Source organism: Trematomus bernacchii, unplaced genomic scaffold (assembly GCF_902827165.1).
Source record: "Trematomus bernacchii unplaced genomic scaffold, fTreBer1.1, whole genome shotgun sequence".
NCBI classification, from domain to species: domain Eukaryota; kingdom Metazoa; phylum Chordata; class Actinopteri; order Perciformes; family Nototheniidae; genus Trematomus; species Trematomus bernacchii.
The window spans coordinates 19,107,644-19,123,767 of record NW_022987973.1 but is presented as its reverse complement, the minus strand read 5'-3'; the positions used below and the strand labels follow the sequence as shown (position 1 = coordinate 19,123,767).

General features: G+C 39.3%; 1 protein-coding gene across 1 annotated transcript in view; it reads right to left on the bottom strand.

The window, feature by feature from the left end:
- Window positions 1-5,023, bottom strand: part of LOC117471209 (C-Jun-amino-terminal kinase-interacting protein 1-like) — a 50,038-nt gene extending 45,015 nt beyond the window's left edge. Inside the window, exon 1 of the mRNA XM_034116053.1 lies at window positions 4,885-5,023. Coding sequence (XP_033971944.1) covers window positions 4,885-4,964 — 80 coding nt within the window. The 5' untranslated portion in view covers window positions 4,965-5,023. The remainder of the gene's footprint in view (window positions 1-4,884) is intronic.
- Window positions 5,024-16,124: the final 11,101 nt, after the last annotated feature.

The window sequence follows — 16,124 nt, the reverse complement described above, 5'->3', positions numbered from 1 at the left end:
GGCCAAACTATCCTACAATTTAGGATTTTCCAGAGAGGGTTATTTGTGAATATACGACCCTGAGTAGCGTTTGCATTCAACGGGAGCACTAGAGGTCGAAAACTTTAAAACGTGAGTATAGGTCGTAATAAGCGCTTGAACAATCGACCTATTTGGTCCAACCCGGTATCACGGCAAGACGTGAACATGTGACGATCTACCATGCTGGGAGAGGTGAATATATCACGGTTTCGTCCCTTCAAACGTGACAGTTACACGGTATTGTTAACATGGCCCAAACAGTGGAGAAATACCCGGAAGTGCCAAGCAAATGGTCTACCGCGCCTATTGGTCGGTTTTTATTGTCAAAATTAGATGTTTTTAATTTATTTTTTAATCATCACACTTGATTTTGCCGATTTTCTTGTTGCCCTAGCTGGTCGACACCTCTTTTAGCAGAAACAAAGGCTACATTAATGTATTAAATCGATGTTAATCCATGTGTGTGGAGGTGAGGATGTGGAATTAACGGACGTGACGTTGTGCGATTGCGTTGCCAGGCAACCCAATTTACAAACTCTTCAACTACAACCCTAATTATATTTTAAAACATTTTAGAAGGCCTCACGAAATACTTTAATGTAAATTAAAATGTAAATGTGAAGGGGTGTGTGTAATGTGGTGATTGACATTATTCACCCACGGATCTATGGGTTGGGGGTATTGTTCCGCACGGACATTTTAGTTAAACGGACTTACTGTTGATGTGAAATCCGAAAAAAAATACGTTATACACCATAACGGTGCACAGCTGATATAAAAGGACTTGTCGTTTTTAAAGATATTACTGGTTTTCTTTTAATATAAGAATGTAAATACTGAGTTGAGAGAATAGTCAGGGGATTTGGGTGATGGGAGACACATCTATGGATTCAGAATTTCAATAGCTTACTGTTAAATGACAGATATACCTTTCTGTCTGTGATGTTTTACAAATCAGATATTATAAGTAAAACATGTGAAATAATATAGCAATATCCTGTACAATTATGTGAAAACATGAATAAAACTACACATCTTCAGATATTATACATACACAAGTGTCCTACACTAATAATACAAAGTTATTATGGCTGTGTGCACCGCCTAGTGGTTAAAGCACGTTATTGAATTAGTTGTGTATATATGTCAATGATCCTTAGAAAATCTTGAAATCTTGAAAGGGATATGCAAAATAGCCATTATATACAGTCTTTAATGAACTATTAGTAGAGAATAACGAGTAATGAATATACTTTATAGGGATCTGCAGATAAATGTTTAGTCTTCTCAAGCAGCAACTATCAAATATCTCTCCTGATTGTTGGCACTTGACAATCACCTTTCCCTGAATTTTACTCAGGTGTAACTAAAGCCTGATTTAAGGGTTGTTTATATTTCACATCATTAATCAGAATCTGCAAAGTAACTAAAATAAATGTAGTGGAGTAAAAATACCAGGTTAACCTCTGAATTGTAGTGGAGTAGAATTGCTGTTTTGTTTAGTAATGGATATTGAATATGGAATAAAGGTTTTGACAAGACCTGGTGTAACAATAATCAAAAAGGACATTAAAAGAGCTCCAGATGTCAATGATCTAAACAAAACAGCACACCTGAAATGTATTAAATACTTTATTAAGGGCAGTGAATTAGTTTTTTCTGTATGTTTTTCAAATCAGTGTTATACAGTAAGTGTCATAGACAGTGTTACATTGCTATTATTATCCTTAAAATATATATTATAAAACAAAACCATTTATGATCTTTTTTTTTGGGTGGTTTACTAATGACAGTTAATTCTGTTTCTGCTATTGATGGTTTCATTTTTGTGAAAAATAATCAAATAATCAAATTCAATAACGTGCTTTAACCACTAGATGTGCCTTTCTATCAACTGTGCACCGTTATGGTGTAAATACAGCCTATCTACCAATTGGATCAAATATAAAAGTCAGCCGAATTATTATTGATACTGCAAGGAGACGTATTGTGTGAAAATAAATGTAAGATGTTGTTTAATTGCGGATATATTTATGATCCACGTCACGTTTTCAGTTTTGGCGGCAGTGCTTCCTGTTTGTCCAGAAGTCTTCTCATCAGGGCTCTATAAATACAGAACTACGGCAGATGTGTCATATTTAATGCAGCCAAACCGTGTATTACAATGCCGTTATGTGATGACCTCCAAAGAGAAAAGCAAGCAAACTCGGAATAAAGTATTATTTTATTTTTTTTAAATGTTTTCGGATTTCACATCAACAGGAGTCCGGTTAACTAAAATGTCCGTGCGGAATAATACCCCCAACCCATAGATCCGTGGGTGAATAATGTCAATCACCACATTACACACATTCCTTCACATTTACATTTTAATTTACATTAAAGTATTTCGTGAGGCTGTTTTAAAATATAATTAGGGTTGTAGTTGAAGAGTTTGTAAATTGCGTTGCCTGGCAACGCAATCGCACAACGTCACGTCCGTTAATTCCACATCCTCACCTCCACACACATGGATTAACATCGATTTAATACATTAATGTAGCCTTTGTTTCTGCTAAAAGAGGTGTCGACCAGCTAGGGCAACAAGAAAATCGGCAAAATCGAGTGTGACGATTAAAAAATAAATTAAAAACATCTAATTTTGACAATAAAAACCGACCAATAGGCGCGGTAGACCATTTGCTAGGCACTTCCGGGTATTTCTTCACTGGTTGGGCCATGATAACAATACCGTGTAACTGTCACGTTTGAAGGGACGAAACCGTGATATATTCACGTCTCCCAGCATGGTAGATCGTCACATGTTCACGTCTTGCCGTGATACCGGGTTGATTTGGTCGTATGAGTTGGAGGACTTGTTGACTCAGAAATATCAACACTGTGTGGTCTTCTACATCAATTTAAACAAGGACATTATGTGTTCCTGAAGTGTCTTTTTAGCTGTTAAACACAAAATGTACACCCTTTATAATACTTGTTTAATTACTTTTGTAATCTATTGCCTTGTTGTCTTTATCATTAACATTTTAATTTGCTGCCTAGCAATGTGTGTTATGTTAAACTGTTCATTAAAATAAGTTCTGCCAACTAATACAAAAGATACATTAAGAGTTTGACTAACAGCTGATTCTCTAAAACATGTATGACTGATATAAGAAGACCTAGCTCCTGTAATGTTTAGCATTGTGTTTTTTTGTTTGCGTGCTTATACAACACTTAACTTACATTTAGAATATTTGTGTCATTAACCATTGTGCAACTAAAATTGTTTCTTCTTTTGCTTTGCTTTGTTTTGTTTGATGTTTTTTCTGAGTAGCTTTGAGACACACAAAAAACATATTTATATATTCTTCTGTCAGAGATATCAAAAACTGCAGGAGCGACTCTGAAGACGGTTGTGGATCAGCCTGTTTGCAGCTCTGCTAATGAGACAGGGACTGACTGAGCCTGAGGATGAGGAGGGGGGGGGGGGGGGGTGCTGTCTCACTGGGGTTTTGATCACAGACCTCCATCCACTAAGTCATATCACTGCGGAATCACAGCTTCTCCTCAGGCAACATGGGCCTGTGTGTGTGTGTGTGTGTGTGTGTGTGTGTGTGTGTGTGTGTGTGTGTGTGTGTGTGTGTGTGTGTGTGTGTGTGTGTGTGTGTGTGTGTGTGTGTGTGTGTGTGTGTGAGTGAGTGTGGCACAGAGTGTGAAAGTATGTGAACAGCATGCAGCTAATCCCCCCCGTGCTCAGCCCTCCAACATGTTGTTCATTTGACCTTTGAATTAGCTCTGATCACCTACCTGATGAACTCTGGGTAATGTGTACTGTAACTTTACAACACTGTTTTTTACTATTGACTAACCTATCAAGCTGTTATGCAACTCATGAATAATTAGTACAATAAAATGCCCATCACAAGTTCCTCATCATATACATTATTTAGGTAGCGCTTTCATTATGGACAACCGGCCAACAACCACAAGAGATTTAAATAAGATAATAAAGTGAATGCTAAAGTATTATCACACAATATTTGATAATTAAGTGAAAATATTACTTCAGAGTAGTTGATTTTCAAAAGTGACATTAGCACATTTACAGCTGCTAACTTTGATCTCCAGAATCACTCTTGTTTCTATTCTACAAAAAAAGGTGAAGCTATAAAACAGTACCAAATTGTTTTTTCTTGTTTGTTTTGCCAAGATTGGTTATAGGTCACTATACAACACATATTGAAATGTTTCTGCTTAACTTTACAGTGTAGCCTACTGCATAGGCCAAATCCAAACACATCAGCAAACATTAGAATAAACAACAACATTATTATACTTAAACATATGCAATTAATTAATCTAAAAGCAACATGATGAGGTTAATTCAGTTTGAGAACTGCTATTAAATATGAAGGAAAAAGGCTCGGATGTTTAGTTTTACGAGTAACAATAGGAATATCACAAAAACAAAACAAGTTGTCACAAATGAGGTTCATAATGATACCATCGTAGAGGACAACTACTTTCACTGGGCTGAAAACATAGCAATACAAAGCAGAGCATAAGACCAATATAAAAACATACAGTCATGACAAGGATTACTGTTTGGAACAGATCCCCAAAAAGTCTGCGACACGAATATATGGTTGTTGTCTAAACACACAGCTCGTCTCGGTCCTCGGGGAGCAGACACGCCCAACCCCTAAACATGCGGCTCAACAACACACTGCGACTTCAAACCGCAGAACTGAGCATTGCCAACGGCAGCTGCAGGGACTGATAGCCGCCAGCAGCAGCACATCAGCCCGCAGAGCCGCACGGCCACCGTCTCATCCCTCACAGCCTCCAGCCCCCCCGGGCTCCCTCCGCCGGGGCGCTTACCTGAAGCTGGCCGGGGACTTCACCTGGATGTTGTTGCGGCCAGAGGGTGTGCTGACTTTCCGCTTCTCTCGGTCCGCCATGCTGCCTTGTTACCATTCCTCCATTGGCTCCGAATGTGCAGCCGCCCAGCAGACACCTGAGGTCCGGCGATGCTGCGATACGGTGCTGCCTTCAAGGACTGTGGGAAACATAGCAACTCAGCAGAACTTCGCAAAAATGACTATTCTAGTGGAGGATTTGGAACATTTGTGTTTTGTTTGACATGTTTTAGTGCCTATGCAAGTAATTTTCCGGTCCATCATATAATAGATTACACGTTTGTTGATAATAATACAATCGATAAAAAGCCTAAATGTATAAATTACACAAAGTTGAATAGGCTATGTTTACAGTGTGAAGACCAGCAGACTATTACAGACATAGTTGTTCACTCAACTTTCAACAAGTAGCCTATGACATTGTTTGTGGGCCACAATTTGAACTAGCTTACAACGTCACATGAGTCAGGCCACTGAAAATTAAAAATAAGGAGACAGAGGAGGGTCGGGAAATTGACAAACGTACCCTTGTTCTTTCTTTTTGTATTGAATTGCATTTTACAACTGGAATGTAGCCAGGGACTGTCTTTGTTGTTATACACAACAAGTTACAGACGGCCAGAGGTTGCACTAGACCAGGGGTAGCCAACACGGTGCGCGTGGGCACTTAGTCGCCCGCAGGGGCAACGTGAGTCGCCCGCCGGGCATGTTCTAAAAATAGCTAGCCAAGCAAATTCAAAATGTATAAAATACACAAAACAAAAAAGGAAATGTAATTAAAAGAATCTACCCTATGCATAAACGAAACCTAAATCATAGCGAACTCTATCTACTTACTACAACTCTATATCTATCTAACACCCCTCCTCCCCCCACCCCCACAATGAATATCGACCAATCACGTTCTTGCTTGATTTGCAAGTTTAAATGATCTGTTATTGGTTGTGATCATATTCTAAAGATGTTTGTATTATTGAAAAGTATACAGCTCCCTTTCATATGAGTGTTGAGAGCTGTATCCATAAATTCATGTTGTGCTCAAAGTGCACCAGATTGATGCATTTAACTTCAACATTTAAAAAAAAATCTTCCCGGGGGAGCATGCCCCCGGACCCCCCTAGAGGAGGTGTGGACCCCCCTAGAGGAGGAGAGGTCCACCCCCAAATAAAGCAGGTTAAAATAATTAGATTGCATACATTTTCTTTTAGTAAACACTGAAAACGGGTCCCACAGACCCAAACAGCACACAAAGGTTAAAGGTAAGCATATCATAATGTTAAAATGTGCCAAATATATACACTGCAAAAAACAAAAAAAAGAGGAGTAAAAGTAGCCCCCAACTTGTTTTATTTTTTGAAAGTAGCCCTCATCCTAAAAAAGGTTGGTGACCCCTGCGCTAGACTTTTTCGCTGCCCGTCATTTTGACGGACAGGATCGTAACATTTCCGTCAAAATCCAGTATTACCAATCGGCCTGTGAAGCTGACCATTGAGCGGCCCGACCAAGTAAGGAGGCAGAGGCAGAACGTCCATATACAACCCGGTGTGGGCATTTATTAATCATGGGCACATGATTCACAGCATCAATATGTCTGTCTCCAGCACTATCCCCTCTCTGTACATTGTCATCATAATTGTCATAAAGAATATTCACAATATCATGTTCATAGCATTACCAGTTGTTTATATCCATCTGTTAATTTAACCCAAAACAAACATTATAACTGAACAGAATAAACATAAATACATTCCCAACTAAAACAGAAACCCCTGCACCTATCTCGCCACTTGGTTCGTCCCGGAACCTTCTTTGTCAGTGTTTGTTCCCCCCGAGGACCGTTTGGCCGAACACACTAGCGGACACCGGACAAGACAGCATGGGTGAGTGATAGATGTAAACTTTACACAGTGTTCACTTGTACAATTAATGCAACTTAACGTCATGATATATACACGCTCAACATATTATATGCACCCTGATTAATCTCAACCAGCATAAACACTTTCGGCGCTCTCGCTAACCCCCCTATCTTTTCAGGTGGAGCCGAGGACCCGACCAGCATTTAAGACCTAATATAAATAAAAGGGTCATGTTAGAAAACAATTCACTCACAGATTCATAATCATGAAGGTGGAATCTAACTATATACATAATAAAATGTATTGCAGCCAGGGCTAGAAACGTTTTTTTTCTGCTGTGAAATTGGGCATTTTAACATGGGGGTCTATGGAAATTGCTCCTTTCTGCAGTCATCGCCTATCGGCCAATATATGAACTGCAGTTTGTGGCACTTCCGTATTGGCGTCCCGGCTCTTCCCCAGAGTTTGCCGCTTGGACCTCACACATTGTTTTCAGGCCTATATCTGCTTTCTACAGTATAGTACTTTGTGTCATCTTTGGAAACATCAGCATTTTCTAATAGATTTCTCAACTTCAAAAACAAGTTATGTGGGTTTGAACAATGCTCAGCTACACAGCATTAGTTTGATAGTTGATCAGGGCCGTCCCTCACTACAGGAAGATCACGCAGATTGCGTGGGACCTCACCTCGCGGAGGGGGCCTCATCTTGCGGAGGGAGCCTTAACTGAGCCGCAAATGCGGCACACCTATGCGTTTATGCGGCGCAATTAGTGTGGTGCGGCACGGTTTCCAGGCTCCAGTAGCCCCCCCCTCCAGTAGCACCCCCCATCGACGCTCGCAAAACAGAGGGCCTCATCATCTAACTTTGCGTGGGGCCTCAAGTTGGCCAGGGACGGCCCTGGTTGTTATGCATTTTGGGAATTATTGAAATCTTATTTTATGATAATCATAAAAGTCAACCCAAGCTGCTAAACCTTCACATTTCTTGACAAAAGAGGTGCATGCGGGCCGGGCCTATACACTCTAAAAAGTCATTCAGGCAGTGGCGAGCCGTGAGCTTTATACCTAGGCCCTCTGACCCCCACCAATGCCCTCGAAAAAAAGAAAAAAAAAGAGTTATTACGTCACAGCGTATACTTCAGCGGAATATCAAAACAACGGCCCAGGGTGCAAAACGCATCAATGACAGCGACCCTCTATCACACAAAACAACACCTGTGAACCCAATTTGTGTTCTTTGACATTGAAAATGATATTGCATTGTGTTTGTTACTTTCGTTGCAGTTGTATGTCTTAAGTGTAATTTGACATGCTTTTATTTTGAAGGCTAGTTCACGCTGTTGACAGGAAGTTGTTGTTGCTATGGAAACAAGAAAAGTTTCACAGCCGGCGGAACTTGTCATAAAGTCCGCGATAATAAAACCCACCCATTTAGAGGGAAGATATGATTGGTCAATTGTACTGTCATTTGACATTACTCTCTCGTTCAGTTACTATAGCGGGCCCTCTGTGAATCGCAGAGAGGGCCAGACGAGCTTCTTTCATGTAACCCTTCACATTCAACAGAGACTGAACAGGCAGATTCGAAGGATTTATTTCTTTGGAAATGTTATTTTAAATACAATTAAATCAAGTTTTTTTTCGGTAAAACTAATGAAAGATATAACAAAAATAATATTAAAAAAATATATATTTAAACAAAATATTTTTTTTTTAAATGTTTTTAAATATTATTTTTTAGAATATCTTAGGCCCTCACAGAGGGCCTAGAGGGCCCTGACGGCTCGCCACTGCATTCAGGGGACCTTTTAACACCACTTAAAGGGGACCTATCATGCAAAATGCACTTTTGTACGTCTTTTATACATGAATATGTGTCCCCGGTGTTCCAGGGAACTCACCAAGTGTCAGAAAACACAACCCTCTCTATTTTCCTCCATACCCAAATCTCAAAAAAAGGCGCTGCAACGGATCTGATAAAAACTGATCCAGATTTGAACACTGTCCTGACGTCAGGACAGTGGCGCTACGGCTATTGGGCCAACTCTCCACCTATCAGGGGAATGTGGGGTTGGGCCACGGCCGGCCAGTGCTGCTCGAAAGCGCTGGAGACGTTGTAGTACATATGCCAGGCCTGTAAGTGGCGCTGTAGTCTGCCATAAAAGCAGCGAAGAAGACTTCCCGTGCATGGTTACCCTTCTGTTTATTCTCCGCTGTGGCTTTTTTTCTCCCTCCCCGAGGCAAGCGTTTGCTCCTGCTGCTTTAATTCAATGCAATCCCTCCCCGTCGAGGCAAGCACTGTAATTATCTCCGGTTAGTCCACCAGCAGATGACAAAAACCCACCTCTCCGCCTCTTCCAAGGAACGAGGGGACCGTGCGGCAGAGTTTCAGTTTCAGTTTCTTTCGCCGGTCAAGATGTCCGTTCAAGTTTAAATCTTCCGGACAAAATTTGAAAAGTGCCGGTCAAAGGTCTTCTTTGTTATTTATTGAGCTTTAAAACAAATGAATAACGACTCTATATAATAAAACACGGAGGACGGAGATCTTTTTTTCTCCCCCTCTTGACTTGATCAGAGCACGGCTCCCCTCTCCTGCAGGGGGGCGTGGTCAGCTGCAGCTCACAGAATCAGCCCCCTGCAAAAACAGTGCTGGAGAACAGCAAATAGAGCGAAATGAGGCATGGCTAAAATGCATGATCTGTTTGGTATTTTGAAAACTGAAACGTATAAATATACCTTATATAGGTATGGCCCTACAATATATCATTTAAATATAGCATGATAGGTCCACTTTAACCTGTTAAGCCGTGAGCCTGTTTTTCAGGTCTCAGGCTCGAAAATGACATTCCCAGAACAAATGACCATATCTTCCCTTCTAAAAGGGTTAAATTAATAATCTTTTTTCTCAAAGTAATGATAAACATGTGAGTTGGATGTAGAAAAGTCAGAATCAATATAGATGTTTTTTATTTGAAAGAAAATTCAGATTTTACATAGTGAAAAACTGTAAATTATAGTGTCCGTCCAAAAATTATTTTTTACTTATAGTGAAAACCACCCTTGGATGATGGGTTAGTAGACTAAAAGCTTTAGGAATCCAAAGTACAAAATATAATAAGTACCCTGTATCAAGATTGATGCAAAACAAGTGACATTTGACCTTTTTAGAGAGATTTAGCAAAAAGAAACCACTTCTGGGGTCATTTGGATGGATTTTCCATATCTCTGGCTTCCCTTGCTCGATTTGGATGGTTGACTCCTCTTTCTGACCGATAGAGCCAATAGAATCGAAGGGGGAGTCCCCCACACACACGTTGTGAAGAGAAAAGGTGGGGGCTTTGCGCATGTCATTTTCCATCAGAGTGAACCTATCTCTAGCTTTGACATCTGGAAACGGAAAAGCAGTTTTAATGCTTATGGATTATCAGAAATCATTTCAAAGGGACACAGACACATTAGATTAACCTATGGATTAACTTCAGCAGCGTTTTTATCGTTTTAATGCCATTGAAGACCACTTTGGAGAGACTACAGAGCCAAGGTAAAAATGTTAGCATTTTTAGCTACCTAGCGTCACCTGTTTTGATGTCCGTTTTTGCTTATAACGTTGCAAATACGTAGAATTCAGTGGTAATGTCGGTTTCAATCGATTCTGTGTCACCCCACGATGTGAAACGATGTGTTGGATGTGGTGAAAAGATAAATAATAAGGTTTTGTGAGTGATTTTCGGTGCAGTAAGGTGTTAGCATTTTTCGCTCGTTGCTAATTCAGAGGCTCAGTGTTAGCATTGTGGGTTTTCTTTTGAAAAAAAAAAAAAAAATATCAGTTAGATGAGTTTCTTCCTGTTACATGGATATAAAACATTCATAGTTTTATTAAATGAACATGCCCTCAGACACTGTTTCCTGCAAGATGTTGCGGCAGTGCCCCGGTACCGGGGTCTCTCGGGCTTACAGGTTAATTAAATGCATGGTTGCAAGATACAAATTTGAATTAATTGATTTAGATAAACATTTTAAGTTGCAAACATTAATTTATAAGTTGTGTTGACGTAATAATGTTGGTAATTACATCAACTTAATATTGTGTGTAATTTAAACTCGGATTTCTGCGTTAATTGACTGAAAACAAAATTCAAGTTGTAGTAAGTAATGCAATTGGCTTGATAACTTAATTGTTCTACACCTTGAGTTAAGGATTTCAAGTCCACTCCCACTTAACATGCCTGGACAAGTTCCGACAATTTAGACAAATAGAAATACTATACAAAGGACATTTTCAAGGTGAGTGTCATCTTTTGTCATTCAAATACAGTATAGCCTTTAGTTGCACTGTATAGGCAAATTGCTGTTTGACCAAAATTAGCAGCCTTTGAACTGTGAATAGTTCTGTGAGAGGGTACAAAGTAGTAGAGGCTACTGTGAGTGTAAACATACTTTGGTTACTATTGTGATATCACTTTTTATTCAAAGGAATTATTGGTGAAGCAGATCAAGGACATGCTTCTTGAGGTAGGATCGTTATTTAGAGTTGTCATTGAAATGCAAGTTGTTGACAGTCACCCATTCAGAATATATTAATTTAGGTCATTTCTTTTTTTCCTTTTTCAAAAATAGCACAATACAATTGAAGTACGCAGAGAACTATAGCCATCCGCTGCCTTGTCGTGTACCTTGGAGAAAAGGAAGAGGACCTTTTCAAAGAGTTTAGCGAAGTAATTAAAAATCTTTAAATCAAATAAAATCCATGGGCACAGGACAAAAGCACTGCTCTCTGTCAGTTACATTTTGAAGCATATTGCACTTTTGGCCACACCCGAATCAATAATATCTTAGCAATATCTTCAGCATGGATAGGTGTTGACAGCAATGGCATGGGAAAAGGATTGTGTAAAATTTGAAAAGTGGCTTCTGCTCTTCACTTTACCAGTTCAAATAGTGTATGGAACCTGCAAAAAAGATGAGAAGGTACACTAAAACTTGTACGGATGTGAAATCTGTCCACATGCATTTAAACACTATAGGCAAAGTACTCAAAACCCCTGTGTGTCTTCAGGACCACATTGCCATGATGACACACACATGCAGACTCAATAGGTGAAAACAATACCAGCGTTGCTTTAGCAGCTGGTAATAATGGCTCTGAATTCGCTAAGAGTGACAGTTTAAAAAGTATGCAATTACCTCATTCATTATCTCTTATATATATATAACCTATTATTTAATGTGCTTCAAAAGGACATGAATATCACCATCATCAGTGACCGGCAGTGGCGGCCGGCCCATAGGGGCGCTAGGGGCGCCGCCCCCCCTCTTCCCACATTAAAAATAAAAAAAAATAAAAAAATATATATTTAAAAAATATATTTTTTATTTTTATTTTTAATAAACAAGGTAAATATTATATAATTGGTATCAGTAAAATGTATAATCTACAATAAAATCTCGTTTAAAATTGTGTTACGATGTCTAAAGTTACTGATAAGTGACATGTTTCCTGCCTGGCCTTATCATTACTCCCTCTCGTCTGGGCGCTATGCACAGCGCCCAGACGAGAGGGCAGCAAGTGCAGCAGAAGCCAACTGTTGCTATCTTTAAACTATGCCGCCGAAACATAATTTCAGCCAATCAGCGTCGTCAAATCTGATGGTCACAGGGCTCCTACGTGAGCGCCCGGTGCAGTCTGTGAGTTGTTTGGACTCGTATCCAAGGAGACAAAACAGGAAGCTGTCATACACTCTGGAAGCTACCATTAGCAGCTAATGAAAACTCAGTTTTTTACATAAAAATGGAATTATGGATCATCAATCATTTTTCAAAGTGACAGACACATTGGATTAATTTATGGATTAACCTTCAGCTGCGTTTTTCTCGTTTTTGATCAGAATTGTTATTCTGCAAAAGGTGAGCATATCTCCGTGTTTTGCTACCTAAAGCTACGTCGTGTGATGCCTGTATTTGCTTCCCCTGTCGCAAGTTCTGATCGCTCAGTGATGATACTTATATTTCTAGAATCTGTGGAATCTCAGTTTGTAAGCTTGTTTGTGCATATCCGATAAATATATCGATTGATTTATACCTAGAGTGCGTTAGCATTTTTTCGCTCAGGGCTCATTTAGACGCTTCTTGTGAGACTTGTTTTTTGTTTCGGTAAACATGGTTCATATCATCAGTTAGATGCGTTTCCTCTGAGTAGGACACATGAATAGTTTATTACATTTTAAGAAGCCCTGAGACACAGTTTCGTGAGAAAAAAAATGGGGGAAAAAAGCCCCTTAACAGGTTAAATGGGAATTAAATCAGTGCTCCCAAAGCCCTGGTGTTCTGCAGTTTGTGTGGGCCTACTGTACTGTTGCACAGTTTATGCTGAACTATGTCCAGGACAAGGTGTTTGGAAGTTTTGGAAGATTCAGCTAACCACACTGAAGTTCTGGAGGTATTGATCAGTCTTCTCATATTTTTAAGCCTCAAATTGTCCTCCCCCCCCCCCCCCTCTAACATCACCAGAAGTCATCATTTAAGGGGTCTTTTCTCAAAAAAAAATTCCGGGGGAGCATCCCCCCGGACCCCCCTAGTATTGTTTGATCACCATTTCCACAGCCCCACCTAAAATATTTTCCACCAGCCGCCACTGGTGACCGGTCCACCTCAGGATCTGACAATACGATGGCAACCATCGTGGTCGAGGGAAACAAATGAATGATCAAGCATTCTGCGTTAAATGTGTTCATACTGTTTAAAATAATGACTGTCGGCAGTGTAAACATCTTTGTTACATATTTTGTAAAATTGATGTGTGTGATCTGCAGATTGGTGGCCATTGAAAGTTTGTTACTGTAGCTTTACAAAAACTTTACAGATTTTACATATTTGGCACTGGTTTTAAATATGCAAAGGCCTCTAACTTCGATGTGATGGCAGCATTTATTTGCTGTGTCCCCATGCATTTCCCATGGTAATATGGCTAATGTGTTTATTTATTATTTGTGGGGCAATTTCAATTTGTGTTATTTATCTTTTTTTTCTCAAGATTTAAATGAAGCTCAGCGCAAGTTCTTTCAGGAAGACTGGGTGTACATTCACTCCGCAGCTGCATATAATCAGCTCATCACAGGCGTTCTCTTTAACCTTACATTTCACCTCATTCTCCAGCAGCCAATCACTGTGCTGCAGCCAAACTTTAAAATGGTTCTCCTCTCTCCTGCAGTCAGCTGTGATTTCAGGTTTTCTTGCTGCCGCCCGCCTCCTCCCCATCCACCTCCTTTCATCATATCCAGTGCCAGGAGAGCTAATCCAAAGACCTCATCACATCCCCTCTTCAACCCATCTCCTCATCAAATCCAGATCTTCAGCATCATCACCAGTGTCTAGACCCTGGGGGGGCATTCCCTATATGCTGCATTTCCCCCTTTAGATATACGATTTCAGGATCGAGGTCTTATCGCCAAAGACTTCGCATTTATCATATGACAATAAATGTTCAAACTAAATGAAGTCTCTCCTGACAACTGCAGTTCAAAATAAAAAAGTGAATTGCCTGACATTTTTGTTGTGGAATTAATTAATTTCTTTCTTTAAAGGCAAAAACATGAAAAAGCTAAAAAGAAAACTATTGAATACAATATATTTGGAGCAACTTAATTTATAAATGGTTGTCAACTTAAAAACTTGTGTTCACAATGATGGTAATTAAGTATATACAACTTAAAATTCCTTTTAAATAATGTGGTAAAACTAGTTGGAACAACTTGATCTTTGGAGTAATCAACTTAAAAACTTGTGTTTATGCTACCAATTATTAAGTAAGTGGTAATTAAAAACACCTCTGATTGTAGAGGAACAGCCTTCTCCCCTAACTCAAATAAGTTTGTTGGTTTAACACAATTTCATTAGAAGTTGTCATAACTCAATAAACATTGATGCAAACTGTTGCGTTGATTTTCTTTGTTGAGCCAAAGCATTTGTTTTTAGAGTGTACACACATGCACCTTTTAAACCATCAATAAATAATGATATGAAAATTGCAGAGATACATTTATTTATATTAGGTTTTTTTTCAGTGGTTTACCATTGTTCCTATTGTAGCATTTCCTGGTCTGGAAACAAGGCCCCCCTCAGAGGGCCCGGCTGTCTTTGTAAGTGCCTGAGTTGGGTACCCAGGTGAAAGTAAATAAATATGACCATTGTGTTAGCCTAACCATTATTTCATATGTATAAAATGTAATAAAGGTTTTGGAAACCAATAATATCACAAACATGTATTATTGTAAAACCTTACACTGAGGTGTTCTTTCTTTTTCATTTTAGGCTAACATTTAGATTTGGTAAATACATATCCTCCACTATGGTAATTGTTTTGGTATGTTTTATAAATATGTTGCCATTGCTTCTGACTAAAAGCACAAAAACACATCACATTCCGTGCATGACTGCATTCTCCAAATGTTGGGAGTTACGAAGAGGCACTGAAGGCAGCAGGAGCTCCCACAGAGAGGGGAGTGCTGCTAAGTGAATGAGAAACCAAAAACACACACAGACACTTAATACCAGTTAGGTGGATTAGCACCTATATATATTATGTATGAGCTCATTATGTTTACTTACATTCACACTGTAAATGCAAAAATATGCAACACCTCACTTCTAGTTTTTCAATCATAGTCATCTTGCAATCTTGGAGCTGCAAAGATAACATTTTATGCAAGGTACATCAATGTGCTTCCAATGTAAAGGCTATTTGGTTCTTTGGTCTACACTCAGCATAGTGACTCAGTGCCCCAGCAGTTAATGATACCAAAGGTGCAATTGAAAAACAAATATTGTTTTCTCTGACAGCCGTATAAAAAAAGAATCACATTCATTCAGGGGTGGGAGAAGTACTTGGATCTTGTATTTAAAGTGGACCTATCATGCTATATTTAAATGATATATTGTAGGGCCATACCTATATAAGGTATATTTATACGTTTCTGTTTTCAAAATACCAAACAGATCATGCATTTTAGCCATGCCTCATTTCGCTCTATGTGCTGTTTGCTGTCTATGGGGCTGATTCTGTGAGACCACGCCCCCCTGCAGGAGAGGGAAGCCGTGCTCTGATCAAGTCAAGAGGGGGAGAAAAAAAGATCTCCATCCTCCGTGTTTTATTTATATATACAGTCTATGGTTTTATTATATTATTATAGGCCTATAGAGTCGTTATTCATTTGCTTTAAAGTTCAATAAATAACAAAGAAGACCTTTGACCGGCACTTTTCTAATTTTGTCCGGAAGATTTCAACTTTAACGGACATCTTGACCGGCGAAAGAAACTGAAACTGAAACTCTGCCGCACGGTCCCC